We start from the raw sequence: 27976 nt of genomic DNA, 5'->3' as shown, positions 1-27976 counted from the left end.
TGGAAGTTTCAGAGCCTGCTCTGGCCTGCCTAGCCTCATTCATCTACTCCACCAGTGGTGAGGAGCTAGGACCACAGAACCAGTATAGGCTGCCTCTCTCTGCTCTAATTTAAGCAGTCTCTGCCCCAGTTTAGGGTGGTGGTTATGGAAAGTACACGCGAGGGGAAGAGACGGCCCGACTGCTGACACCAGGAAAACCAACCTCAGGAGATCCGTAAGCTACGCATCTCTTCACAGCACACATGCTTCAGGCTGCTAATGTGTACATTCTGGGGATTTCATCTTGTGCATGGGTTTCCATGGAGTCAACTGAAAGTTTCTCTTCTGGGCAAGCAGAGATTTAATGATCTCTTATGCAGACTCCTGCAAAACAATACTTTCTAGCAGAGAGTGCAGCTGGATGTGCATGTTGAATTAACTTTGCAGGAATAAGAGAGAAATGCAATTGCAACGGCTGCCCGTTGCCAGTGTGAAGAGTTCAGCCAGGTAATACTATTACCACAGCAGCCGATCGATACCCAGGACATGGGAGCTCTGCGCTCACGTCACCTTAGCACTCCAACAAGAGATGGAGTTCTACAGAGTTGCAGAATCAGGGATCCACTTCCCCAAGAGACCACAAGAATTGTCAGCAGCAGACTTCCTCTTCTCCCTTCAAGTGCTCATTTTTTATTCAACAGAGAAAGAGCTAGAGAAACACAGTCTCCCTGAAGCCCCGGCACACAACCATGGCCGGCGAGAATGCTGCAGCTAAGTGTTTAGCACATCGTGCTCTCCCAGAGTCCACCCAGAGACTCTGGACTCTGAAATCCATGCTCAGGAGGGGAGAGTGTGACCATATCGCAGCCAACATGCCTCGGACATAAACTTGGCCCTGTTGAGTGGCTGGGGTTGTTTCCAGACATACACATTGGTATTTATGCAAAAAGGATCTAGAGTTTTCTGGTGTGTTTTAAAACAAAAATAGAAGAGGAAAACTAATAAAAAGAAATATTTTTTTTTTTCTGAGACAGAAGAGTTAAATGGTCCAGAGTGGCTTTGAGAGGTAGCTCGGTGTGTTGGCTGAGACTTGGTCCTTTAGGGAACAGAACTCAGCAGTGCATTGGTAAGTAACTTTCACTATCCCATTCTGTTCTCACCTCTGCCATGTGAGGTGGGCCAACAGTCACACTCATGTCACAGACACGTAAACAGCTGTTAAAAGCAGAAGGCTGCGGGGAGTGCTAACATGCCCATATTCCTGACACTTGGGATATGGCAACAGGGGAGTGGTGAATTTGAGGCTAGGATGGCCTGTACCAAAAACCAAACAAAAAAATGGCAGAAAACCGTTTTATGGTATCAGGCACTTTTGGGTTCAGAAGTCTCCATCCTGCCTGGAACCTGGCCCCTGGGAAAAGCACATGAGCAATACAATATCTTGGCGCAAGGTAATGCACACAGTTGGGAACACATACTCTGACTCTAAGTGAGTCGGACAGGGAGACAGCAGTCCTTTGCCCTAGAAACAGGCATCGGACTCCAATGGGGAAAGGAGCGAAGGACCATTAGGTCAACTGCATGAGGCTTGGATAGAGACTCACATCACTCGGCAGGCAGGGTGAGCTACAAAGGTAGGGTCTGAGGATGAAGGGCAGGGCCTGTCTCATTCTCATCGGACAGGCTTGGTGTGAGGAGGTGGAAGACCCAAGGACACAGCACAAGGCTCTGCAAGGACAGCCACACAGAACTGCCACCAATGAGAGAAGTCAATAAAGGGACAGGGAAGAATCCTCAGAAAGCCTCCAGGTTCTTACCTTCCATTTTCACTCAAGACATGAGGCTTCCAGAAGGGGAGCTGGTCCACCTCTGACCTGTATGGGTGCAGAGGATAAGGAAGCAGGCTCTGCTGTGGCCAGCGTATGTGGGAAATACATGCTAGATAGCTGCGAGAAAAAGCCGAGGGTGAACGGGAAGAACTGGAGACGCTCAGGTGACTCTGAGTCAATCGCCAGGTCAGTTCATGGACTCTTTGGAGTAGAGGATCTCTGTTCCAGGAAAAGAGCATGCTAGTAACCTCTGAGATGATTGGTGGTGCTGGAACCAGAGGTCCAGGTGGACCAACAGCTTCAAGGCCTTGCTTCAACCCACTTGCTCTGTTGCCTCAGCCTGGGGGTCATATCTGTGTTTCTCACCTTGATTTCCAACCTCTGTATGCTTACATATGGTCTGAGGGCCATAGCACATAGTTCAGTGTGCTTTAGGATTACAGAAAACAGAAAAGTCTGAACTCAAGAAAGAAGTGGAGACAAGGATTTCACCTATTGAAGTTCGTTAACATCTCAGACTGGACTGGCCAGGATGTCCCCAGCCAAACAAATTCACACAATGCTTTTGAATCCAAGGAGTTCAACGGGCATTTATTAAAGGACATCCTCAGTGTACGTTCAATAAGATGGAAGGCCACACACCCAAGCTAACATGTATTGGGACAGTCACAAGGTACCGTCTATCTAGGTAACATGTTGAAGCCAGCATAGAAAGACCAAGGATAAAGCTTATAGGTTCAAGATTTTAAAGATTGACAGATGGATGCCTCTAGAGTTTACAAGCCATATTGTGTGAACAGAAATATGATTATATATAATGGTCTCAGTGAGGCTTCCATACTTGAAGCCTCTCCTGGCTTCACAGTGACTGCTCCAAAAGCTGATGTAATTGTTCATCTTCTTTCCACATGAACCAGGAATGCGGTATCCCTGGTGCCTTCCCAAAGTGCTTTTACGGGCAGCCACGCTAGAGGATGCTTTTGCTTAGAAAAAGAGTGTTTGGTTATCTGCTTCAATCAAGACATAACCCAAGAATGAGACTTTTAACCTGATCCTCACATGCCCTGTCACTGGATCACACAAGGGTCTCTATGGTGGTTGGTGCTCAGGAGCCTTGCTCTCAGAAACAAGAAGGCTGCCATCATAAGGACTTGTACAATGCCTCTTACTGGATGGCATTCAAGGACTGGATGCATTGACTCATGTGATACCCACAGAGGAATTCTTCCCAGAACTGCAGGAAATGTTATGTGTGTGGCCTACAGTTACTGTTAGTACTAAATATACCTAGTGGTGTGTGTGTGTGTGTGTGTGTGTGTGTGTGTGTGTGTGTGTGTATTGTAGAAGTATGTGATATAAGCTTTCTAAATAACAAGTTAAAGCATTGCCTGGAGCAGGCTCATCATCTGTGACCTGTAATGCTCACATGAAGACTCAGTGTCCTTATCAGGCTCTCAGGACCGTGTCCTGGGCCTCTCCTGAGCTTGCTCCATGTGTCCTCCTTGCAGACCAGATTTCCAGCCATACTAGTCTCTGTGCATTTTGTGGGCACAGCTGGGCAGTGCTCTGCGCTGAGGGATGGCTTTGAGCCCTGTGTTCATGCCATTTCCTCTGTCGAGAAGATTCTCTCATGTACCAGGGTGAATGTGTTATCTTCCTCATCAAACACAGTCCTTCCTTGCTCCCTGCCTGACTCTGCTATTGCCACAGCATGTAGTGCTCCTTGGCACTATCAAGTCCCATCCTTTATCTTGTGTCTTTTTCCATTAGACTGTGACAATAGAACCTAATAATTCCTGGTGTGATGACAGCCCTATGCAGAGGGGACTCTTGCAGTCACCTTTATACTGCATGTGCAGAAACGAAGACAAACACCTGTTTGTGACCAGTGCTAGTACATACCAGACTTGGTATTTAATTCCAGCCTCTAGTGACTTCTTCAAATACCTGAAGGTTCATGGCTCCACCCAGTAGGAGTTCAGCAGCAGGATAAAATGAAATAAGCCCGGAAGGGTAGTGTCTCTGTTTGGTTTGTGCAAATGTGCAAAAACCCAGAATTCACTGACTTAGCTAGGCTAGATGGCCAGTGAGTTTCAGGGATCTGTTTGTCTCTGCCTCACACCCCAATCAAGCTGGTTAAAAATGTGCTGCACCACAACATTATGAACTAACCAGTACCCCAGAGCTCTTGACTCTAGCTGCATATATATCAAAAGATGGCCTAGTCGGCCATCACTGGAAAGAGAGGCCCATTGGACACACAAACTTTATATGCCCCAGTACAGGGGAATGCCAGGGCCAAAAAAATGGGAAGGGGTGGGTAGGGAAGTGGGGGGGGAGGGTATGGGGGACTTTTGGGATAGCATTGGAAATGTAATTGAGGAAAATATGTAATAAAAAAAGAATGACAAACCAAGGTAATAATTGTAAACAAGTTAATATAAAAATAAAAATGATTGAATAAAAAAAGTGTGCTGCACCATGTCTGACTGTGTGTGCATGTGTATGTGAATTTGTGTGCATGTATAATATATGTGTATGTACATCTCTATGCAGGTACACATAAAAGCCTGAGTTGACAGTAAGAGTCTTCACTATTGTTCTACAAAGTATCCTTTTAAGACTAGTTCTCTCACTAAGCCCAGAGTTCACTAATTGATGAAACTGGCTGGCCAGCACTGGGGCATCTGCCAATCTCTGTCCTGCCTGGCCCTCAGGGCCTGGGTTACATGTGTGTACAAATGTTTGCCTTTTATGTCAGTTTCTGGGAGTTGAACTCAAGCCTCAAGGCTTTCAAGATGAGAAATTTACTGGTAAATTTATCTTCCCAGCCCAGAATGTCCATCTTCCCAGCCCAGAATGTCCATTTAATTGTGTGAATTGATTAAGACAATAAAAGAAAACCATCCTGTTATCGTTTTAAAAATGCTTCCAGAAATGTCTCCTACCTTAGGAAGAAGGCCCAGAACTGTCCCTCATGAACTCCTTTCTCTCTTTCAATACTTCTGGGGACTCTGCTACAACATACAACTGAGTTTTAAGCTTCGAGAAAAACATAGGCACATGGCTTTCAGGTTTAAAATACAATCAAGATAGATGATAGGTAGATAGATGGATAGATAGATGGATAGATGGATAGATAGATGGATGGATAGATAGATAGATGGATAGATAGATGGATAGATAGATAGATAGATAATAGATAGATAGATAGATGGATAGATAGATAATAGATAGATAGATAGATAGATAGATGGATAGATAGATGGATAGATAGATAGATAGATAATAGATAGATAGATAGATAGATAGATAGATAGATAGATAGATAGATGGATGGATGGATGGATAGATAGATAGATAGATAGATGATAGATAGATAATAACTAACATTGAGTAAAATGTGAGGAATCCACCAGTCTTGTCCTTTGTTGGCCGCAGAATAAAATGGGGAAACATTTTTTGGGAGAGACAGGACAAACTCTATCAAAGCAAGAGGTCTGTGTTACACAATAACTCCAAGTTTAAAAATGTCCCTCACAGAAATGCACTAAATAAAGGGATGTGTGTAGAGATATTTTTCACCAGAACAGCTTTCCTAAATGTGAAAAATAAGCACAACATATATGGCCAAGAGTTGGGAGGCTGAACGACCCCAGGCAGTCAATCAAGAAGAGGATGAAACTCAATGAATGGTGGGAGAGGTGTGCTGGTATGAAGTCCACAAAGAACATTTCAGTTCAGAGAAAATGTGCAAGAAATGTTCCTACTACATGAAACAACACTTCAAAGCAGAGCCATGCTATCCTACAGCCATGACCTACAACCACAGTTAGGTGGTCATAACATACTTTAGGGATCTAAGCCAAGACATGGATGGGCTCTTGTGTATGTATGCATAGACAATACTTAAAAGTATTTAACAGAGACCATGACAGAAAAATAAGAGCTTAGGGAAGGAACTGCATTTTTTATTTTAACATGTAAAAATTCTGAATTGCCAGAGTAGTCCTCCCTGTCCAATAAGGTCAGGACAGAAAAGATGCCCTAGAAAACAACAGAGTTAGCTGAGCATTTTTGACAAGAGTAATGGGCTCATGGTGAGGGAAATAGAAACTTGTCACCAAGCACCTGGTTGGATCAGGTGTGACACATGCCAGCAAGGGAACATGCCACCACCTCATCCCATCTGAGACAATAAAGGAGTTGTCCAAGAATTAAATGTCTCCCCTTACTGAAAGTAATAGAACAGGGTTTGAACATGGAACAGGGACAGTGAAATATCCTGCTAATCATCATAGTCATCACCAACCGTACCAACCGTACCGCAATCATCAACAGTATATCCATCACCACCAGTACAACCATTATCACAAATACAACCACCACCACCAGTATAACAATTATCACCAGTACAACCATCACCACCAGTATAACTACCATCACCAGTACCACCACCTCTATCCTCGCCATTACCACCAACACCATCACCTTCATCACCAATTTATCACCACTATCACCACTGCTGCCATCAGGATAATCATCACCATCACAGTAGTATTGCCATGGTATACAGGGCACAAACTGGAGAATTAGGATCAAAACTAAAATGACAACAGGGACACCTGATCATTTGTGGAATTCACATTACAATATGCAATGTGGACAATGAATGCATATAAACTACATTAATAGCTCGCATTCTCTGTCTTTATGTTCACTCTGAGCAGAATGTCCTAAGGCTATATCCAACTGGGTTTTGGTCATCATACATATGTATTGATCAGTTTAGGGGTTGAGAATTTAACCCATCCATAGAGCCCAAATTTGCCTTGTAAACATAAAGCCCCCGGTTCAATCTCCAGCACTGGGGGGAAAAGACAAAATAAGTTCGTCTCTAGATGCATATAATTATAAATTATAATTTAATTTACTCAGGGAAAGCATCCCTCAGATGCACCATTGTTTGCCTGAGCTCAGACTCTAGCACAGGGTTCCTTCCCGGTACTCTGGATGCATGTCTTAGCTCAGACTCTAGCACAGGGTTCCTTCCCGGTACTCTGGATGCATGTCTGTCTTAGCTGTGTTGATGGTTTGTATTCCTTCTTTCCAAAAATGGCACTTCATTTCTAGCATTCTCCATTTGAGATTGAAAAAGTCTTTTAATAACAACTCTAAAGTACTCTGTGTTCAAAACTGAGCTTTTAAATGAAATAGGCTTAAAAAACATCAAATGTGAGCAGAAATGATATTGTTTCATGAGATTACAAAACCAAAATAGAGCAAAAAAAGTTTCAGAAAAAAATTTCCCAGCAGTGCAATGATCTTAGAAATGAAGTGCCCAATAAAGGCAGCAAATCGGCTAAGCCAAGATTGAAAGCAAGCCATGGTGCTCGGGGAGGGACAGTTCCTGCAGACGCAGGGGGACAGGCTGTCCAAAAGGAGGTCCCACTTGACTTCTGTGCACAGGGTGAGCTAGACACCAGGAGAGGTCACCTAAGGGCAGAGACTGCTGGTCATCCCGGCCTGCCTCCCACCTGGGCTCTTCTGTAGTCTAGCATCACCTTTGCCCTGTGGCTCCACAGCTCAGGTTCTGCTCTAGCCTAGCACCTTATACTGTCTGTCAGCCTTCCAAGAGCACTGGGGAGAATTAAGGTGGAGGCTAAAGGGGGATCTGAATGAACCAGCCATGCAGCCAATAAAGAAGCTCTCTTCCCTTAGAACCCAGAACCTCATCAGCCTTCACAATGGAGAGGCAGCCTCCATCTGTGGCACTTCTGTGGTGGGACTCTTCCAGTCACCCCAGTGATGTTCCCAATGAGTACTTAATGTATTAATTTGTCTTAAAAGCGTCCTTTACCACCACCCATCCCCTCTGCTTCCCTGCTCCTCTCTCCTCTCTGCCTCTCTCTGTCTCTGCCTCTCTGTCTCTCTCTCTCTCCGTCTCTCTTCCCCCCACCCCCCCCACACACACTACACAAATCATCAGAGCCTCAATCTACTGCTCCTGGCTTCTCAAACAGCAGAAAGGCTTCCGACCTGCCTGATGTGTATGGATACTGCCGTGTAGCTGAATACTCTTACAGCGAAACAACAGCCCCATGTCCCGGGTGAACAGACTCCCTAAGCAGAGGATGCTCTCATTTCCACTCTCGCTTGATCACTTCCGGTTTCTGGAAGCCCTGGCGCCCGCACTCCCCCCGAGGAGAGGCCCATGAAACCAAATGACTTCTGTTTACCCCACTCTCCTCCATTTCAAAGCTTCAGCATCGATTCTCTCTCCAGTCAACATACATAACTCCCCGTGACAATAACGGCATGTGCATGTGCACCAAGGGGGGCATAGAATTTTTATCTCTGTAAAAATGGTACTAGCATGGTACAAGCAAAGTTTTTGTTTTTTTCCCAAGGCTTTTACTTGGGGCAATATATTGTACATGTGGTTGTGGGTTTTTTCCTTCTTTTTAATTTTAAATTGAGATTATGAACATATTTTATGCAGGTTAATATATCCTTTTCATGTAAAATTTAGCTGAAACCAGTTCTAGCACATTAACGACAACAAGAGAAATTCTCTGGCTTATTATAAACATCCTTCAAGAAACCTGAAAAGCGTGTCCTCTGGAAATAATTTTGTTGGGATCTGGAATATTATTAAAATCCTCTCAGAACTCTATCACTGGTGCCTAGTGGGCCTCACAGCTCTTTTCTACTACTGATCAGAGGCAACATCCTTTTTGGCCTTGGCAATATGTTCTGGATGATGAAAACAGGGCTGGAGGAAGGGGCTAGGTAAACACAGACCAGCCGCAGGGGCCAGGCTGATCGCTGCATGATTTTCAAACATGCAGGAAGAAGCAGACTTCTTTTGGAGTGGATAGCTTCTTTACTCACCACTGAGCATTCTGACCTTTGGGTTTCCGTGGGAGGAGATAGTTTACTGAAGACTTTGGAATGGGTAAGAATACTGTCAAATTACTTATATTACACGTATTTAATGTCCAGAACATACAAAGTACCCCACAACGTGCTCACGCACTCCGGGTGTGAGTATGTGGGTGTGTGTGCCTGTGCAAGGAGCAGGAGGCCTCAAGGACAAACCTGGTGAGGAGCAAACAGTAGCTCTGGAGACAAGGAGGATGGCATATCCAGGGCAGAAAGCCCTGGAGAGAGAGCTTGGACTACACCGGGCCTTCGTGTTCCTGGGGGTGCAGGCAGGGTGGGGTGGGATCCAGGAAGCAGTGACAGATGATGATGCCCCCTGCCCTCCCACTCACAGGAAGCCATGTTTCATGTCAGAGGCAAGAGGGAGCCATTGGAATATTCTAGTCAGGGAAATGACGGTGTTGGAGCAGTGTTAGGAAAGCCCCAAGGCAGCAATGCAGTGGATGGATCGGAGGGAATAAGACAGGCTCCATGAGACACACTGGGAAACTGTGGTAATTAAGCCCACAGTGTTCTTGGTTTTTCTGTCTTCAGCCTCTTGCTCACAAGAACTCATTTTCTCTTTGGACAGTTGGGGTGGCCTGACCCCTCGACAACCCTGGCCCGGGGGGCTTAATTACAAAGAGGAAGGTCTCAGGGGTGAATGTAGAGGAGCATCGGATGCCGAGTGGGGCAAGTGGTCATCCAATCTATTTAACCCTAAAAATGAGTCTCAGTCTGTTTCTCATTAATTTGAGGGGCTCCTAACCTCACCCCCTTCCTGCTGCTTCCCTCCCTTTAAACTTGCTTTGCTTCCATATCAGACACTATTTTCTTCCCCTGCCTCATCCTCTAAATCAATAAACTGGACTAAGAAAAGATAGCCGGATACACTGCAAGAGTTCTCTGATTAGTCTGAAACAAGGAAGTAGTTGCAATGTTTCCTGGAAGTATGGGAATTATTTCCACAGACTTCCAAGGCAACTTCCATGAGAGTGCTTGACAAGGATGAGGGGGCTGGGGGTTCCCAGAGGTTTCAGGGAATTTTTTGAGGCTGAGTTAAAAAACAAATAAACAAACAATAGGTGCATCTGTTTGCAGAGTGTTCTGCAAGCCTAGAGGGTTTGCTATGTTTTGCTTTGATGTGTGACTCTGGTAATGAGACTGGGGCCCTTAGCCTGCTAGGTACATTCTCTGCCTCTGAACCCCACCTCCAGGCTACACGTTTACTTTTCTGAGTGTGTTCTCTCACTCTCCAGAAGATGAAAGAGTCCATGGGTTAGAATAAAGACTCACTTCAAACACGCAGACTACTATGCAGACTGCACTGCCAGATAGATGGCCAGGAAGAACCCGTGGTCAGGGACCTCACTGCCTGATTGGCAGAATTTGGAAAGAGATCTCCACATCTGTTAGTCTTTAAATGAGGGATAAGGAGTGCAGTTTTGATAGCTTGACTATAAAATGCCTCTCTGTAGCTTCTCTTCTTGTTTATCATTTCCCTAAATAAGCAACAAAAAACTTTGCCACCACTGTTAATCACTAAGATATGCATTTCTCATAAGCTGTCGTGTCATCTTAGAAACACTAAGAAAGCATTCCAACCTCCGGATCTCGGAGTGTTGCAAGAACCAGGATTCATACTCGTCATCTGGTTGACACTATAGTCTAGACAAGTGGCGGGGATCCTAAGACACCTAGAAGAGAAGCTGGTATACAGTACATGATCAATAAGTGAGTAAAGGTTCTTAGGTCGGCCTTAGCCCTTCTTCTCAAAGGAGAGTTTAGATGAGTTTTTAGAAAGAAGCTTTGTAGGGTACTGGTGCCTTGGACCCAGCCAGGACGCACCCTTTTATAAAGTATGGCTAACTGATCAGCAATAAATGTAAACACCTAACTGGTAGGAGCATATACGTACATACTTACTTACTTATACACACACACACACATATGTCTCTGTGTGTGCATGAGTGCATGTGTGCATGTGTGTATGTGTGTGTCTCCAAATTATTGTCTAAATTACCCATTAAGGTCTGCGTGAATCAACAAGTAGCTATTGACTTAAGTTTCAGCTACCATCAAGACTTATTGATCTGAGAAATAAATATTGATCAAATTGAGGCTGGAGGTCAATGCTAACGTCCTGGGGCAATAAATCTTAATATTCATCCAGCTCTGCAGATACTAGACTTGGCAATTTTGACTCTAAAATATTGGCTCAGAGGTTAAGATTACCCATCACCCCTGAGAGAACTGAGCTTCAGTTCAGAGCATCACACTGGGGGGAGGGGGGTTATAATCATCTGCCACTCCAGTTCCAGGGCATTTGATGGTCTCTTCTAACCACATATCTGCAAGCACCATAAACACATACATACATGTACAGGTAAGACACTCCTATACATAAAATAAAATAAATACAATACAAAAGGGAGCTTGGGCTCATCAAAGCAACAATCGTTTTGTGATATGTATATATAACCACCTTGATCTACCTTCTGGTGAAGAAAGAGCTTCCTATGCTGACCATTTGTGGACATTTTATATCTTCTCATATTCATATAGAATATTTTTCTATAATTTCTTATGTCAATAAAGAAACCTTTATTAAGAGCACTGGCTGCTCTTCCAGAGGGCCTGGGTACAATTCCCAGAACCCATGTGGCCGCTCACAACCATCTCTAAGTCCAGTTCCAGGGCCTCTTCTGGTCTTGGGCAGTGTGCATGTGGTGGACAGAAAGATATGCGGACAAAGCACTCATACATTAGAATAAAATAGAAACATATATAAAGAAATCTTTAGTTTGACTACTCATTGAAGTAAGTCTGATTTTTAAGTCCCTGTGCTGAGTTCCCAGCTAGGGAAACTTATCAGTTCAAAGGGTCAGCAGTGCGACCTTGTGATTGGGACTACAGTCACTATTTTAAGTGCTGTTGCATCCAGTCTTCTGAGAAGTCACAAAACCAAAAACCACTTAAGACAGCAAGTTATGCCCATGCATTCTACAACCAGGCTCATGTTTAATGGATAAAGGATAAGGGCCCAGCAGGCTGTGACTGTAGAGTAAAGGAAATGATTTGATTCAAGACTGGTGACTGCCACCCAGCTGACTGGGAACCGCATCACTCCCTGTAAAGGGAGTGTCCCCGGGTCCTTACAGATAAAACAGGCCAATGAGGGACAAGCCTTACAGTGAGAATTAGATATAATCATCTGTGGAACCCACATGCATTCATGGATTATGTGCATATCATTGGGATACATCCAGAGGACTCCAATAAACTGCTATCTGCTGTGACAGACATCGAAACAGCTTTGACTAACTTTTTTTTTCTTTCACACACACAACGCATACATCTGCTGAACCATGTTAACAACAAAACAAACTGCAGATGATTAACCACTAAAAGCTACATAGATGGATGTCTATGCACATACTGATATCAAAGGAATTGGTGAATATCAAGGTGGGGAACGAGGCTGCTCCTTCTTGCAGAACTCTGAGCGATGAAGATGGAAAGGTCAATGGAGATGCAAGACCATTGACACACCACAGCACATGCTTCCCTTCGCCAAAGTGAGATGATTGTGTGCTAAGTGAGCAGAAGCCTTGACCAAACTCTCTTCAATAAGTATTAACCATTGCGGTGGCGAGCAGGTCCACAAATTCTTGATGCCTTCCCTTTTGAAAGGTTGCGCCTAACTTCTTTTGCCTGCTTTGAGTGTGAACTGGTCATTGAGGCTGATGTCTGACATATATGGGACAGACAGTAAACACATCGAGGAACCAGGCAGGCATGACCTTCACCCTGGGGTGAAATGGGCATCACATCTAAAAGGACACACCCTACCCCATCCCCCAGTCAGCCTCAGTTATAGGCAGTCAACCTGCATCAGGAAATCTTAAAAGGAAAATTCCAGAATGAAATAATAATTCCTAAGTTTTTGAATAACTGCTTTAAATAAATCTTATGACAGCATTTTATAATTGATCCATGTTAGAATTGGACATTGTTACTCTATTGTCTTTAGTGTAGAAGCTAAACACTACCAGGGTTATGTGTGAAGAAAACGGAGCACGCATTTGTAGGGCTTGATACAGCCTATGGTTTCAGGATCTACTGTGGAGTGATGGGCTGTACCCCAAATGGACCAGCAACAGAAGTGCCATATGCACAGAATGCTACAGTTAACACCTTGAGCAAGCACCTCAGCCACCAGCTACATAAAATGTTCAGAGTAGGGGGGGACGGACATACTGAAACTCTAACCCCTCAAAATGACTTCTGTAAATCTAGTTATTTCAAAATAAAAATATTTGACATATTCTTCTGGAAAGTTCCTTAGCATCCCCTTCAGAGGGTGTTACCAGATAAATTAGAGCCAGCAGATCCGCTTCCTGTCTTATACCCTTCTGATGATGACGTGTTTGTTCTCGCTTTTGAGAGGTAACATTTATACTGAGAGATAACATCATTGGGATTATCTTGAAAGGTCACTCGGAGAGGTGAAGGTAGAGAAAACCTGACTCAAAATCTGATCTGAGAAGAGAAGATGCCTTTAGGGACAGAGGTCTTTTTAACATACCTAGATCCATAGAGTACTGTTTGACCCTTAAGCTGTTTTCTTGTGTTAGAGGGACCACAACAACTGGGAACAGTTACTCACCAGGGTGACTTTCCTCTGTGGTTTCAGCAGCTTTGGTTTGTGGAAAGTGGTGGCTATCGGCGCTGTGGAAGGACACCAAGTTTTAGCTTGAAATTCTTCCAAGGCTCTCTTAATGCCCACCTTCTGTGGGCATCCCAGACATCCTGTGTGCAGACAGCCAGAGCCTTCCTAGTCCCGAGGCAGCTTCTGGAGTAGGTATCCTTGGTTGCCACTAACTGGAGGATAATCTCACCCCCTCATCTCTAGACATGACACTGCCTCGCTTCAGCCAGGTCACAACTCATCTGTATTAGTTGCTGCCAAGTGTATGGGAGACAATCAGGAGCCCTTGGTCAAGGCTGAGGCAAGTCTTTCCCTGAAGACTCTCATCACCCCTAGGTGATCAGACCCAGTAGATGACCCTCACCTAGCCCTGTGAGCTCATTAAGGAGAGGCTACTGCCCCATCTTAGCAGAAGTAAACTAGGCTCTCCCTCCAGTGTCATGACTAGTCTTGACTGACTTGACTTGAATTTGGAGTTGAAAGCCTAGTTTCACAGTCTCCAAGTGCAACTTGTATCTTTTGTAACTGAGACAGTATCTATTCTGCAGTAATTCACACAATACAGAGGCATGAGCTCTGGCTCTCTGCCCCTTCCCTCCCAAAGTCTCACACTTCCCAGCCTTCCTTTCTGCCTTCCAGGTATGTCTCTTTTGACTTCTTCCACGGGATTCAGTGGGATACCAGCAGAATCCAGTTAAAGGATTAAAAATACACCTTGTCATGTTAAAGTTTTCTCTTATATCTCTATATTTTAAATTTGTTGAGGGTTAAACATCTGCATAGCTGCATAGGTCAGTCTAAGTAGTGTCTCTCCGTAGATGGTCTTGGTGGTTCTGCTAACATTCATGCCTTTTTTTTTCTTTAAGAAATATCTTTCTTGATTATTCCCTTTGCTCTAAATAAAAACACCAATCACCGACTAGAATGTGTATTTGTCAGCAGAATAAGTCTGAAATGTACCGCATACATCCTGAACACCTCAGAGTGTTCTTGCCCTTTAAGAACCAGGAAGACATTTCCAGCCCCTGCCTCACTTCAACATCTAAAGTCCACAGTAAATCCAGTATGGACTTCTCTGTGCATGTTGACTTACCTCAATGTCAATGCCCAAACCTATCCATGTCCCACACCATCTCAGTTTGCTATGTCTACAATCCAGTGGGATTGTTTGCACTATAGTAGCGCTGAGAGACAGGCCCTCCATCCATCCAGCTATTCCTCTGCCCTAATCCTACATTTGACTCCAGGACTAGCCCTGCACCAATCAAGGTGGCTTCACTTAGGAAAACTGCAGGCCAGGTTCTTACCTTTGGCAGGGACTGCAGGTGGAACATCTACCTTCTTCTTCTGCCTCTTACCCTTCTGTGGCTGCAGTGGGGCCAAGCTGGTCACACTGGTGACAGTCTCCCCTGAGCTGTAGAAGAAAAAGGCCTAGATGAAGCCAAAGTCTATTCACTGCTGAAAACCAGAACAGGAAAGGAATCAGTGCTCCCAAGAGCTTGTAAAGACTCCCAGGGCAGGTGTCCAAGAAAGAGCCGCCTCACAGAGAGACAGATAATGGCCCAGATTGTCTCCAGAGATGCCAGCAAGTCTGATGCTCTCACTTGGCCAAGATAAAGATGATGAGCTAGCTGAGGACTTATGATGTGCTCCTCAAAGTTCAAATTCCCTGGAGAAACCAAGGACCAGTGTGTTCACATTACTTAGGGGTGTGTGAACTGATGGTTGTGCCTACGTGAACTGGGTACAGTCTAGCTTGGCTACTAAGCGTACGATTGGCTACTAATGATGTCACCCAAAATGTACATATACTTGAGCTTGCTCTCCTACAGCCGGCATTTTTTTTGCTCATGTCTTTGTGTTCCATAATCCCAAAACCAAGTGGCTCTTAGTCAAAAAGAAGGGACTCCGGGAAGCAGCACATGACAGTGTTCAGGGATTTCTATAAGACCAAGGGGCTTGTTTCTATGGTGCCTTCATCTTTAGGACAGGCAAATGAGTCATGTTCCCAGTCAGCTGATCCTTTGGGCCACTCCAGTATCTGTTTGGTTCTACATGCTGTCCATGATGCGGATGACAAGCTTTGTATTAAAGAAAGCCGAAGCTCATGGATCTAACCTGCGAATGAGCAGTGAATGCAGCGAATGTGTGAGCTAAGCTAACTCCTCGCTCTTGCATCAGCCACTTAGCTTTCTGCCGAGGAAAGCCATACGAGGAGGAAAGGGCTTACTTCCACTCCCACTTTGAAGCCCTGTCCCATTGTGAGAGGGGAAATCATGGCAGCTGGTCACATGGCATCCATAGTCACGAAGCAGAGAGAGATGACTGCTGGTGCTCAGCTTCCATTCTCCATTCATTCAATCCAAGGTGTTAGCCCAAAGGACTATGCATGCTACTCTATTGGGATGCATTTCCATCTCAGTTAAATCTCTCTAGAAAGGCCCCACAGACACAGCAGAGGTGTATCTCTTTGTTGGTTCTGAATCCCCTGAGGTTGACAATGAAGGGTACACATCACAGCCTCCTGTGTTCTGTGCTTCTCTACATGTGTTATGGACCAGAGATTTCTTTGAATGGCCATTCAGTCTTGTTTCAATGCATCCCTATTCACTCCAGCACCTCACTTGGAAGCTCCCTGTAGAATCTTTTGTTCCCAGGCACAGGGTGCAGCATGTGAGATATGGTTCCCAAAAGACTATCTCCCCAGACCATGAGAGATCTCTGAGGTGCGGAAGGCCATGGTCAATCTCCCGATTATCAAAACGAACAGTCAGTAGAGCGGTAATTAGCATTGCAAAGGAGAGCCCACGTGTGTGAACATGCTAAACTCATCCTGAAAAGATACAAAGAGAGGGCACTCCCTTTCCCCTCCTGCCAGAATGGCAGCAGTCAGAGTTGAGTAAGGACTCTGGACAAGTATGCAGACCTTCTCTGAGTACAGCCTTCCCTGAGGAAAAACAACTTGGCAACATCTACCAAAAGGACAGAGCTTTGGACTCTGTCACAAGTAGTCTGGCTTCTGAAAATTCCTTGCATAAACAACCCTACGTATGCATGAAATGATGCATACATGACTCAGGCATTATAGCACTGTGCAAAATCTGCGCAGATGTTGGAACAGGACAACTGTTACCAGTGACTGGTTAAGTACAGTTATTCTTACACTAGGTCTGCTGTAGCTAGAAACAGAAATAAGTTAGTGACCCCATGTACTGAGGAAGTAAGATGCATTGTGATTCCAGGTCTTAGATACATTTCGAAGAAAAAAAATTCTGCTGTGAAATACCCCACACTTCATATCAAAACAGGGGAGACAAGATACAAGCTAGAATGAGCTTTCCTATGTGTAAAGAAATTTTATAATAGTCAAGGGTCTTGAGGTTAGGGAGGCTAGGTAATGGCACAGATGGGAGACAAGACAGAGAATTAGTGCTGGATACACTTATAACTATGTACAAGTAGATGTGTATATACAGTCACAGGCTATTGTATCAACAGTCCTAAATATTTAACAAAACAAGTAAATGAAGACTCAGTGTGGGAAAAAGTCCAAGTGTTCCCACTGGGATTCCCCATGGAGAGCTTATTTTCTTTGGGAACAGAAAGGATAAGTGGTCATAGCTGTAGAGTGTGGGGCCCGCTGTGTAAATGCACAAATAGCTAAAAGGAATGTGGGTTTACAAAACTCTGACCACCAAGCGCAAACAAGGGATTGCTTAAACACACACACACACAAACAGCTTGGATCCGTAGCCTTTTAAACTCTTGACATGTTTGTTTCTTTTTCTCCTCAAAGCAGTCAGGCTCATGGATTAAAATGATAGCTATAGACATGGAAATGAAAGGAAGTAGGACTGTTGTGACCAAAACATGAATTTTGTAAATATTTCCACAACTTTTTTCCCTTCTAAAAAAATAAATAAACTAACCAAAAACCCCGACTATTTTTAGAGTAGTTTTAGATTCACAGAAGGACTGAGAAGGGACAGAGATTTTTTTCCCTAGCATTTTCATGTTCTATACAGGCCCAGCTTTCTCCAATATCCCCAATATCAACTCCTCCCATAAATCAACTCACCAGTTAACGACTGGAGAGCCAGTGCAGACGGACCAGGACACCCACAGGCTAAAGGTAATGTTGAGGTTCTATGGGTTTGGACCAATATGCGTTTGCAGCATTATCATAGTAGATAAAGTGGCTTCACAGTCCTAAGAGTTCTCTGAGCTGTGCCTGTTCATGTCCTTCAGGTTCTGGAAACCACTGATGTTTGCTTTCTGGTTCTATATTCTGTCGGTTCCAGGACATTGTAGGGCTGGAAGCATGTCATGTGAAGCCTGCTCATACTGGCTTTTTTTACTTTATAACAGGTTGCTTAAAGCTTCTTTCTCCATGTCTTTTTTCTGGTTTGGCAGCATATATATATATATATATATATATATATATATATATATATATATATCCAAATAATATCCCATGGTCTGGCTGTCTCATAGTTTACTCATCTATTTACCAAAATAATTATTGTTTCTCAGTTTGGGGAATGTCCTGGTTAGGGTTTTATTGCTCTAAAGGGACAACATGACCAAGGCAACTTTTATAAAGGTAAACATTTAATTGGGGCTGGCTTACAGTTTCATTATTACCATCATGTCAGGAAACATGGCAGCATGTAGGCAAACATGGCGATGGAAAAGCCAAGAGTTCTACATCTTGACCAGAAAGAAGCCTGGAGAAGACTGGATTCTGCACAGGGTGGAACATATATATAACCTCAAAGCCTACCTCCAGTGGCACATTTTCTCCATCAATGCCACACCTACGTCAACAAGGCCACACCTCCTAGTAGTGCCACTCCCTATGGGCCAAGCATTTAAATCATGAGTCTATGGGGGCCATCCCTATTCCAACCATTAGGAATAATTCCACAATGAGCAAGATTTTATATGACTAAACAATTTAACACTATATTTTATACATCTTTAAGAAATTGCATTAAATTTCAATATGATACCTTTATTTGTATTTAGCCTATATTTGTATATTTTCTGAGGAGATAAACTATATTTTACATAGCCATTCTTTAGTATATGAACATCTTATTCATTCTCTAACATATTTGTACAGAATTTCCCATTGTTAAGCAGTTATTTTTAAGTTTGCAGCTGAAATTTGGGATTTCCATGTTAGAGAGGACCATCTTCAAGGACACCTTTCTACCTGTTGTCAAAGCAGTTGCCAACAAGTTAGTGCTGGTTTGTGTCTGTCCTGTTGGTGAAGAACTGTCCCGCGTCATTATCTTTACCACTAAGTTTATCAGTTAGAGAATAAACATAATCTTTGATTGGCACAGAGGATGGCCATGGCCTGCATCTGTCTCCCTACTTCCTCATATTTATTATTTACTTAAGGCCTTAGACCTTTCACACAGGTTTGTATAGATCTCTTCCACCAAGCTGACACATTGATTACAACATTTTTTTCTAGTCCTCCTTTGTGGTGATTTGAATATGCTTGGCCCAGGGAGTGGCACTATTAGGAGGTATGGCCTTGCTGGAGTAGGTGTGTCACTGTGCATGTAGGCTTTAAGACCCTCATCCAAACTGCCTAGAAGCCTGTCTTCCTAGCAGCCTTCAGATGAAGATGTACAACTCTCAGCTCCTCCTGCACCATGTCAACCTGAATGCTGCCATGCTCCCACCTTGATGATAATGGACTAAACCTCTGAACCTGTAAGCCAGCCCCAATTAAATGTCCTTATAAGATTTGTCTTGATCATGGTGTCTGTTCACAGCAGTAAAACCCTAACTAAGATGCCCTTTAATCCTGGACTTATATTAAGTTCACAGTTTTCTTCCCTCTCTGCTAATATCCTTTGACAGTGTTTCCATTTTGCCTCTGAATTCAGATAGTATCCCCAGGACACCCCTCACACAGGAGAATTAAATGTTTCCACTTTCTCTTCCTTTTACTTGAGCTTGATTCTTTAGCTCTTTCATGCACAATTAATGTTTCTGTAACATCGTTTCTATAAACCTATGTCACTATGCCCAGAGGTTTTAGACAGCTGGAAAGTCACCAGCATTTTCTTCCAAAGCAGCAAGGCTGAATCCCACTAAATTTAGTTCCAATTCATAGTTTAACCAGATTTCAAGCACACAGTGAGTCATCACGGTGATGCGTGGGCCACACTTTTCTCTCCGAAGTCCTTTTCTCCCATGGAGCCAAGCCGGGAAGACTTCTCAACTCTGAAAACCCACCTTGTGATTAACTTACAAGAAAAGTTATGCTACCTCTTGAATCAGAACAGGGTTCCAGTTTGTCTCTGACACAGAAGGCAAGTGCTGTTAGTGACAGTCAAACCAAAAAGGATGGAAAACCAGGCCCGGAAACTCCCTCTAAATTAGAGGGCAGTGCAATCTGAGAGACGTGCTGTTTGTGGGGAGCTTGTTGTTAAATGGGGCTGTTTTCCTGACTCCAGCGTGGGAGAGGCAGGAGGTGGCACATGTGGTATGAGTGTCTTATAAGAGGTACCATGGTCCCTGCCTGGTCACCTCCTGAAGTTTCTGTTCCACAGTGGCAAAGAACCACTGCTTCAGAACTGGGAGAATCTTGATTTAGTGAACAAATGTGGAAGTGGGACAGAAGATGACACTGTAGCTGCAGAAATGATTCTAGATAAGTCATTCATTTCTACGGGCCTCCACCCTTCAGTCTATAAAATGGGTGAACAGTCCACTCCAGCTATGTCACAGGGCTATTATGATGTCAGATGGAATAGTGTGGACTCAGTAAGTTGGACCATTGTATTGATCGCTTTTCTGGTTGGGATAGGAACAATTTGAGAGAGGGGGGATTTTTTATGGCTCAAAGAGCAAAACAGTCCACACCAAAGTGGACCAGGAAGCAGGATGGGAATGGGATGGGGGGGGTGGTGGTGGCTTGTGCTCAGATCTTCTTTGCTACCTTTTATTCAGTCCAGATCCCCATCCATGGGTTGGCCTTGTGTGTACTCACAGCCAGGCTTGCCTTTCAGACACTCCCCCAACTTGGTCAAGTTGACAAATAAAATTGGCCATCCCAGGTATCCCAAGGCTCCGTATCTCAGACAGGAATCCAGTGCATGAAAACCACGTGAACATCTCACAACACTGCACTGAAAATAAGATGTCGCCGCTAGGGTTGCCTGTCCTGATGCTCGTTTCAGCCCCGAGGGAAGGACTGCAAGTGTCAACTTGAACATCAGTTTCTGCCCAGCCTAGTGGCCATGCCATGCCCTGCCACATGCTCCCCCACACTCATAGGGGTATCCTGCCAAGTGCAATGTAGGACAGACCAGGCAAGTAGTAAGGAGAGAAAGACTGACCCACTGACTAAAACATTGCCTCTCTAAGATGCCAATAAAGCTCGTGACCTCGATTGTGCAGGGCTTTGAACGGATCTTGGTCAACTTTCTTTTATTTGACTTTCAGAAAACAAAGTTAATTGTAATTGCTATGCCTGTGTTTGTTTGTTGCAAGCCACGGGAGAAAGGACCTAGGATCTTCATCCCTCTAAGGTGAGAAATCTAGACTTGACAAAGGCCTAGGTCCTTCCCAAGTAAGGGATGTGGAATTTCGTTCAGGTTCATTAACCCTGAAGCATGGACCTTGGGACTAGTCTGGACAAGAAAGAACTAGAAAATGAAGACAGAAAGATTGCCACTCAAGCTGGATTAGAACAGTCACTCTGGGATTAAGCCAGCTCCTCAAAGAGCTGAGACCAGAAGCTGGCATCCACACTCCGGCATGTTTTATGTTTTTACTAGCTTGAGTATGGCTCCTCAAACTTCTTCCCTGGTAGAAGAAGGATGGAGTCTTGGGATCTGGAACTGTGCCTGGTGCCCAAGACCAAAAGCTGTTCTGACCCAAGAGTGAGCAGAGGAGGACAGCTTGTTCTTGAAAACTGTCTGGAATGAGTAATGTCACACACCCAAACCGTGTACATGGTGGAAATTCTGCGTCTCTGCTTGAGATCTGGGAGCATTTGGGAGAACAGAGGAGGAACCTACAATACACCAAGCTGATTCCACCAGAGAACATAATTACAGCTAAGCTTTCTATACCCAACCACAGCCTCCATTGCTAACTAAATGTAACATCAAATCACAATTTTGATCCACAGCATGGTCCCTTTCAGTTGCCCTGGCCACCAAGTGTACACCCTGATACCGGCCACTATGAGACATGCTAGCTCTGGGAGCTGAGGAGCTCCTGTGAAGCCACACTACAGATGTCTAGTGGTAAGACCATCTTTCTGTAGGACCTGAGCATTGTGAAGTCTATGTTCCTTGAGGTCTGTCATTTCTAGCCTTCATTGAATGAGCAGGTCTTTCTTATCCCTGGGTAGAGATGTCTGTCACACGTTACCTGGAGATTTGTTATTGTCTGAAATAAGACCCCTAGAGACCAATGGTTTTGACACAGAGAACCCTTAGTAAGTGGGACTCGAGGAGCAATGTTGCGTGGGCCCAGCCAGCATCCATCTGAGTCTCCTGAGTGCTTCATACTTCACAGCATGGTGGAAGGTTTTACTTTAACTGATCTGTCCAGAAGTATCCATCTCCTCCACTTCTCATCCTGATGAGCTGAATGCTCAGCTTGTATCACAGGAAGGATCTATCTGTTCCTTTACAACTGGCTCTCTGGTCACCTCTTCAAGGTTGTTTGCACGTCACAGATACTACATGTACCATGAACTCTTTACTGTAGAATCTTTTAAGAACTGCTAGTTTCTATAGCTACACTGCCAACTCTCTCGTTACTTTTAGGACAATAAGAAATATTAGTAACTACAGAAACACTTCTCCCTACCAGTGCCAGCTACCACATATAAAATCCAAGAGCTCATGCAAATGGGACGACTTTTCAGATGTCTTACCCTAGGTTCCAGAGCCCTCAACTGCCATTAAAGTACTCAACGACAGTTGACATTGTGCTACTTAGAAGAGCCAGGAGCTACTTAGAGGTTGTGTAACTTCACCTTTAAGACAGGGAAATAGTCTCACCCTGCCGTGGTCTTATAACCATGACACATCTAGCATCTCACACTGTGTCAGGCTCATGACAATCACTTAACAATCACCACCAATGACTATCTTCAGTGTCAATGTCCTAACTGTATAGTTAGTGTGGAATCTGTCCTCAATGCATGAGTTAAGAGTCGGGCAAGTTGTGTTCTGTATATGCCAGGCTGCAGCCAGTGTCTCTAGAAAGGGCTGTCAGGGTCTGGCAGGCATTGAACACTACTTTTTGTTGTTTCTAACTTCCCTGTGGCCTACCTGTGAGCATACTCTGAGCACCAGGATAAAATCTGCTCCTTTGTGAGCTGGTTGCCAAAGCCTTTCCCCATGCACAGCTTTCTCAGGACCATTCATAGGTGGGTTACATCATCCAAGTTCACTGTTAGCCCAACCTACAGAGTGATCCTAGAGCCACTGAGGCCATCTGGCTCTGTCAGCAACGCCATCACTTACCTGTTCATAAATACTGCAACGTGGGCTTTGTCGGATCAATACTTGTTTGACCATAAAATATCCGAGTGCTAACTTGTAAGATCTTAGAGACTCTGAAATTGTACCTCTCTCTCCCTGAGACCCTGGCCATGTCACTTACTGAGTAAATCTCTCACTTTTATTGTCAGGGGATGTTCTGCTGGTTCAGAGAAATATAGACAATGCATATTAAATGGGACTCAAGATAACTATGGACTGTGACTGCAACACACCCTAACTTCGGTTTCTCTTGGACAGTGAACACCGCACACGTGAAGAAACGCTGGCTCTGGAGGCATGATGCCTATGTCTTCTTTGTGAGTATACACTGTCTTACACCCAGGAGATGGCGGACCTGGGAACTGCCTTTGCTTTCCTCCCAACTCTTTCTCTCTGGACAGCTTTTTAAATTTGGCCAGCACCCAAGAAGCATCACAGCTCTGACTAATTGCAGAATTTTGTTCTATAGCTGATTTTTCGAGGACTTTTTAGAGCCATTTCATGTGAGCTGCAGCTCTCATTGCTCACCTTTCAAGGGAAGGCAAGTTAGAATCCCCACAGAACTCTGAAATGCTTGCTTTGTTCTGGGACATCTGCTTCCTAAGGACACTCCGTCAGGGGAAAGGAAGAATGCATCAGTCCCATAGGCCAATGCCACACCTCCCAGACCAGGGCAGCTGGCAGCTTCTTGCCTCAGGACAGGACACAGTCGTGATAATAAGCCTTACTTCTTTTCTTTGAACTTTTCTTAGCAAATCATGGAACAGCCTAGAGTCTCCATCTTGGCAAGGTCACTTGGCAAGGCCCCTTTCCCTGTGACCACATTGTCCTCAGTGCCAGCATGTGGTCTCTTTCTGAGGGTCCCTCCCTGCCTAAGGGTTTCCTTTCCTGGCTCCTGGCCCTGGAAATGGCCTTGCCATTTTCCTTTTAGAAGGGAGTGATCAGAGGACAAAAATGGACACAGACCATGCCCCAGCTTCCACGGAAGCAACCAAAGAGGTCCCTGTCATGACAAGGATGGGTTTGAGTACCTGGGCTACAAGCCCAGGACACAGCTTAAAGCCAAGGTGAAGAAAGGAACTGACTTGTTCTCAAGCCAGGCACTGCAGGAGGGGGTCAGGACTACATGAGGCACATTAGGCTCTGATCAGGAGGATGAGTGCTCCCTGGACAGATCTGTGGTCATGGCTTGGCCCCACCATGGTTTCAGGTTGAAGGAGAAAAATGTTTTGTTTTGTTTTGTTTTTTTACAAACACATACATGTAGTTGATTCAGCAGAAAGCATTCCATGGAGAAAGCTTTGGGCTGGGCATCCACTACATCACTGGAAGCCCCCAGTGTGGCTGGCACAGGGGCAGAAATAACATTTGGGCAGAACGCTTTGACTGTGGTAGTTTGAATGATAATGGCCCCATAGGCTCATAGGGATTGGCACCATTGAGAGGTCTGGCCCAGTAGGGATGGGTGTGGCTTTGTTAGAGGAAGTGTGTCACTGGGGGTGGGCTTTGAGGTTTCAGATGCTCAGGATATCTGTTACAGGCTATGTGTTTGAACATCTTGTCTCCAGCTTGTTGGCTCTGCTAAAGAAGGTTATGGAACCTTTTGGAGGTGGGGCCTTGCTGGAGAATGTACATCACTGGGGTCAGACCTTGAAGTTTAACTTTCTCTTCTCTCTCTGCCTTTGGATTGCTGGCCCAATGTGACAGGCTGGCCTCATGCCTCTTCTACCATACTTTCCCCAAGAGGACTGTGTCCTCTCTAGACTGTACACCAAAGTAAATACTTTCTCCTCTAAGTTGCTTTTGTTGGTTATTTTATCAAATCAAAACCAACAGACAAACTAAGACTCCTGTTACTCCTCCCTGCTTCATTTGCTTCCTTGCCACCATGGGATTAGAAGGTGTGTTCTGCCGTTGTCTCCTAGCATCATGTGCTGCCTTGCCACAGACCTCAAAGCAAAAATGAGCCTCTCCCTATCTTAAGGTTGATTTTTCTCAAGGATTGTGTCGCAACAATGGAAACATGACTAACACATTTGTATATTCCAGGGCTCAGGAAGACCAAACTCTAGTCCACTAAGCAAGGATGACATCCTTGCTGTACTTCTTGACCCAGTAGCCACCAGCTTTGAATGACTGCTGTATGGGGAGGAGGAGGAGGGAGAGGAGGAGGAGGGAGAGGAGGAGGAGGAAGAGGAGGAGGAAGAGGAGGAGGAGGAGGAAGAGGAGGAGGAGGAGGAGGAGAAGGAGAAGGAGGAGGACCCAAGACAGGAGGAGCTTCGAACTCTTCATGAGTCTGAGCCAGACATACCAGGATGAAGAGAAGCTGACAGGCTGGCCTGCCTGCAGCCATTACTGCTCTCACTATAACCCTCCCACCAAATGACATACCTGCTTCATTCTAGTCCTAGAGCATGAAGGGTGTGGTTTTTAAGAAAGAAACAAGCAGCTTTGTTGAAACATATTTAGTGTCCAGTACAATTTGTAGCTCATTATAAACAATTCAGTGAAGTTTTATAAACCTACAAAGTTGTGTAATCGTCAGTACAATACATCTTTAGGTCATGGCACACACAGGCCCCAAAGTTATACACTTAGTCCATACCACATTAATCACAGCCACAATTAATCCCCATGCTCACCCTCAGCTATAAGCGACCATTACTCTATTTTCTGTCTCCATAAATCTCCCTTCTCTAAGCATTTCATTAAAATAGCACACAATTGTAAATTTTGCACCTGGTTTCTTTCACTTTGTGGCTTTTTGAGAATGTCCTGTTCCTGGTCTGTTCCGTGGCTAAGTGGAAGTTTATCCAATGGATCTGCTGTTTTGTTTACTCTCTCACCAGCCAATGAACACATTTGGATCGTCTCCAGTTTCTAGTTATTATGAATAGAGCAGTTGTGAATAATTCCACCCAGACCTTTGTGTAGGTACATGCTTTCATTCCACTTGGGTAGATCCCTACAAGTACAGTCTGTGGGTCATATTAAGAGTCACACCTTCAGAAACTACCAAACTACGTTCCCCAGCAGCTGCTCCAGAGAGCAGTGTACATGATGCAGCTTCAGCTTCTGCGTATCCATGCCAACACTTGGCATCCTCAGTCTCTTGGATCATGGGCATTATGGCTGGGGTTTGCTGGAATCACATTGTTATTTAATTTGCATCTCTCTAATTAATGACTAAAGATACCGGGCATGTTTCCACATCCTTCTGAGCCACTGGTACATCTTTAGGGAAATACCTGTCCAGCTCACTCTTGCCTATTTTAACTGTGCTATTTGTCATCTTAGCATCCAGTTGGAAGAACTCTGCATCTGGAAACGTGTTGCTCATCACATATCTGATGTGTTAACATGTCCTCTTATTTGGTGGCTTATCTTTTCATCTTTATAATTGTGCCTTTGGAAGTCAATGCTTCTAAATTTTTATCAGTTATGAATCATGCACAGTGTCACTTACCCAATCCAAGGACACAGAATTTTCTCTTGTTTTCTTTGAGAAATTTTATACTTTTAGCTATTATATCTAGGACCAAGACTGTTTAATTATCTTGATGATGTAATTAAGTTTAATTATGTTGATACTGATACTGTGAGGAAAGGTGTCTCAGTTCACATTTCTGCCTGTGGTTGTCTACGGAACACACACCACTTGGTAAACGTGTATGCCTTCTATTTAGAATTGGCCTGCACCTTGTCAGAGCTCAACGTGTCAGATTACACATAGAGGCTCCCTCTGGATCATGCGTCTCCTCTGACGTCTGTACTGCGTATGTTCACCTGACTGCTGTACCTGTGTTTGGCCCCTTGCTGTTGAGACTCTGCTTGGAACTTTAAACAAAATGAAGGGTGCCTCATTTTCTATGGTTAGAGATTACCTTGCTGTTGTCTTGCTGGCAGTGGCTTTCAACTTTGATTCACTGTACTCAAACATTATAATTTATGACTCTATTTATTTAATAAATTTGTTGAAGTTTGTCTAGAGCCTAGGGTATGTCTTGGTGAATGCTTTATGGAGTCATGAAAAAAGAAAGTATTCTTCGATAGGCTGTTTGTTTGAGATGGACCAACTGGCTCCAGTTGCTTGACTGTATTATTTCTGTCTTCAGGGACTATAGGCTGGGGACCTAGGCCAAATCTATTAGTTGCTAAAAATCACCATGGAGTTTTCCAACTTCCCCGAGCTCCCAGTTTTGGCTATTTGAGTTCCGTGTCTCTGTTGTTTGGTGCATATACAATTTATGGCCTTTGTATTCCCAGAGGGTGGCTCATTTTATCATCTAATGTCCCATCCCACCCCTAGTAAGTGTTTTCCTTTGTGTTCCACTTTAAGAGATATGGGCATATGGTATATCACAGACTGTTTACTGTGTGGTATCGCTTCTTCTGTCCCTTTGCTTTCACCCTACCTATGTCATGTGTATGAAGTGAGTGTCTATTCAACAGAATAGAGTTGGGACACATACTATCTACTATGCCAGGCTCTGTGACTTGGACGCATTTAGACCAATTTCAGATAGGTGGTATGGAAGCATTTTGTTATTTATTCTCTTCTCATTTCCTATGATTCTTGTTCTATTTCTTTATGCGACTTGAATATATTTAAAGAATTATGTTGATTGTTATATAGTTATTTTTTAGGGTTGGGGATAAAGTTATTTTAATAGTTACTTTGGAACTATAATACACGTGTGTGACGGTGGTTTGTCGGCCCACTTTCTACTTTTGGAATAAATGTCTCTTATTAGTTGGGTGGTGTTTTTATTTACCGTTTGCTTTCACAGAATTTGAATATTGTAAAGCCATTCTATTCCCTGTGAGGCCTGTCACCAGGTGAAGTAGAGCATGGGTCGGGTCAGCAGTCACAGAAAAGGATGAGTGTTAGTGGTGGACATGGACAGAGGAGGCTCAGATCAGTCTTAAGTTCCCACATGTCTCTCCACCCCACATCCCCCCACACACACATACAGATTGACACTTTTCAATCTCCTAAAAAG

General features: G+C 44.2%; 1 protein-coding gene across 1 annotated transcript in view; it reads right to left on the bottom strand.

Annotated features, from left to right (window-relative positions):
* The window catches only part of Vstm4 (V-set and transmembrane domain containing 4), an 84698-nt gene that overhangs the window by 8870 nt on the left and 47852 nt on the right, over positions 1-27976 (bottom strand). Inside the window, exons 6-7 of the mRNA XM_021181981.3 lie at positions 14751-14857; positions 13402-13463 (exon numbers count right to left, since the gene is read on the bottom strand). Coding sequence (XP_021037640.1) covers positions 13402-13463; positions 14751-14857 — 169 coding nt within the window. The remainder of the gene's footprint in view (positions 1-13401; positions 13464-14750; positions 14858-27976) is intronic.

Source organism: Mus caroli, unplaced genomic scaffold (assembly GCF_978045245.1).
Source record: "Mus caroli unplaced genomic scaffold, Mus_caroli_1 scaffold_12, whole genome shotgun sequence".
Classification (NCBI taxonomy): Eukaryota; Metazoa; Chordata; class Mammalia; order Rodentia; family Muridae; genus Mus; species Mus caroli.
Note: the sequence above shows the minus strand (reverse complement) of the source record. Positions and strands in the feature narration are given on the sequence as shown.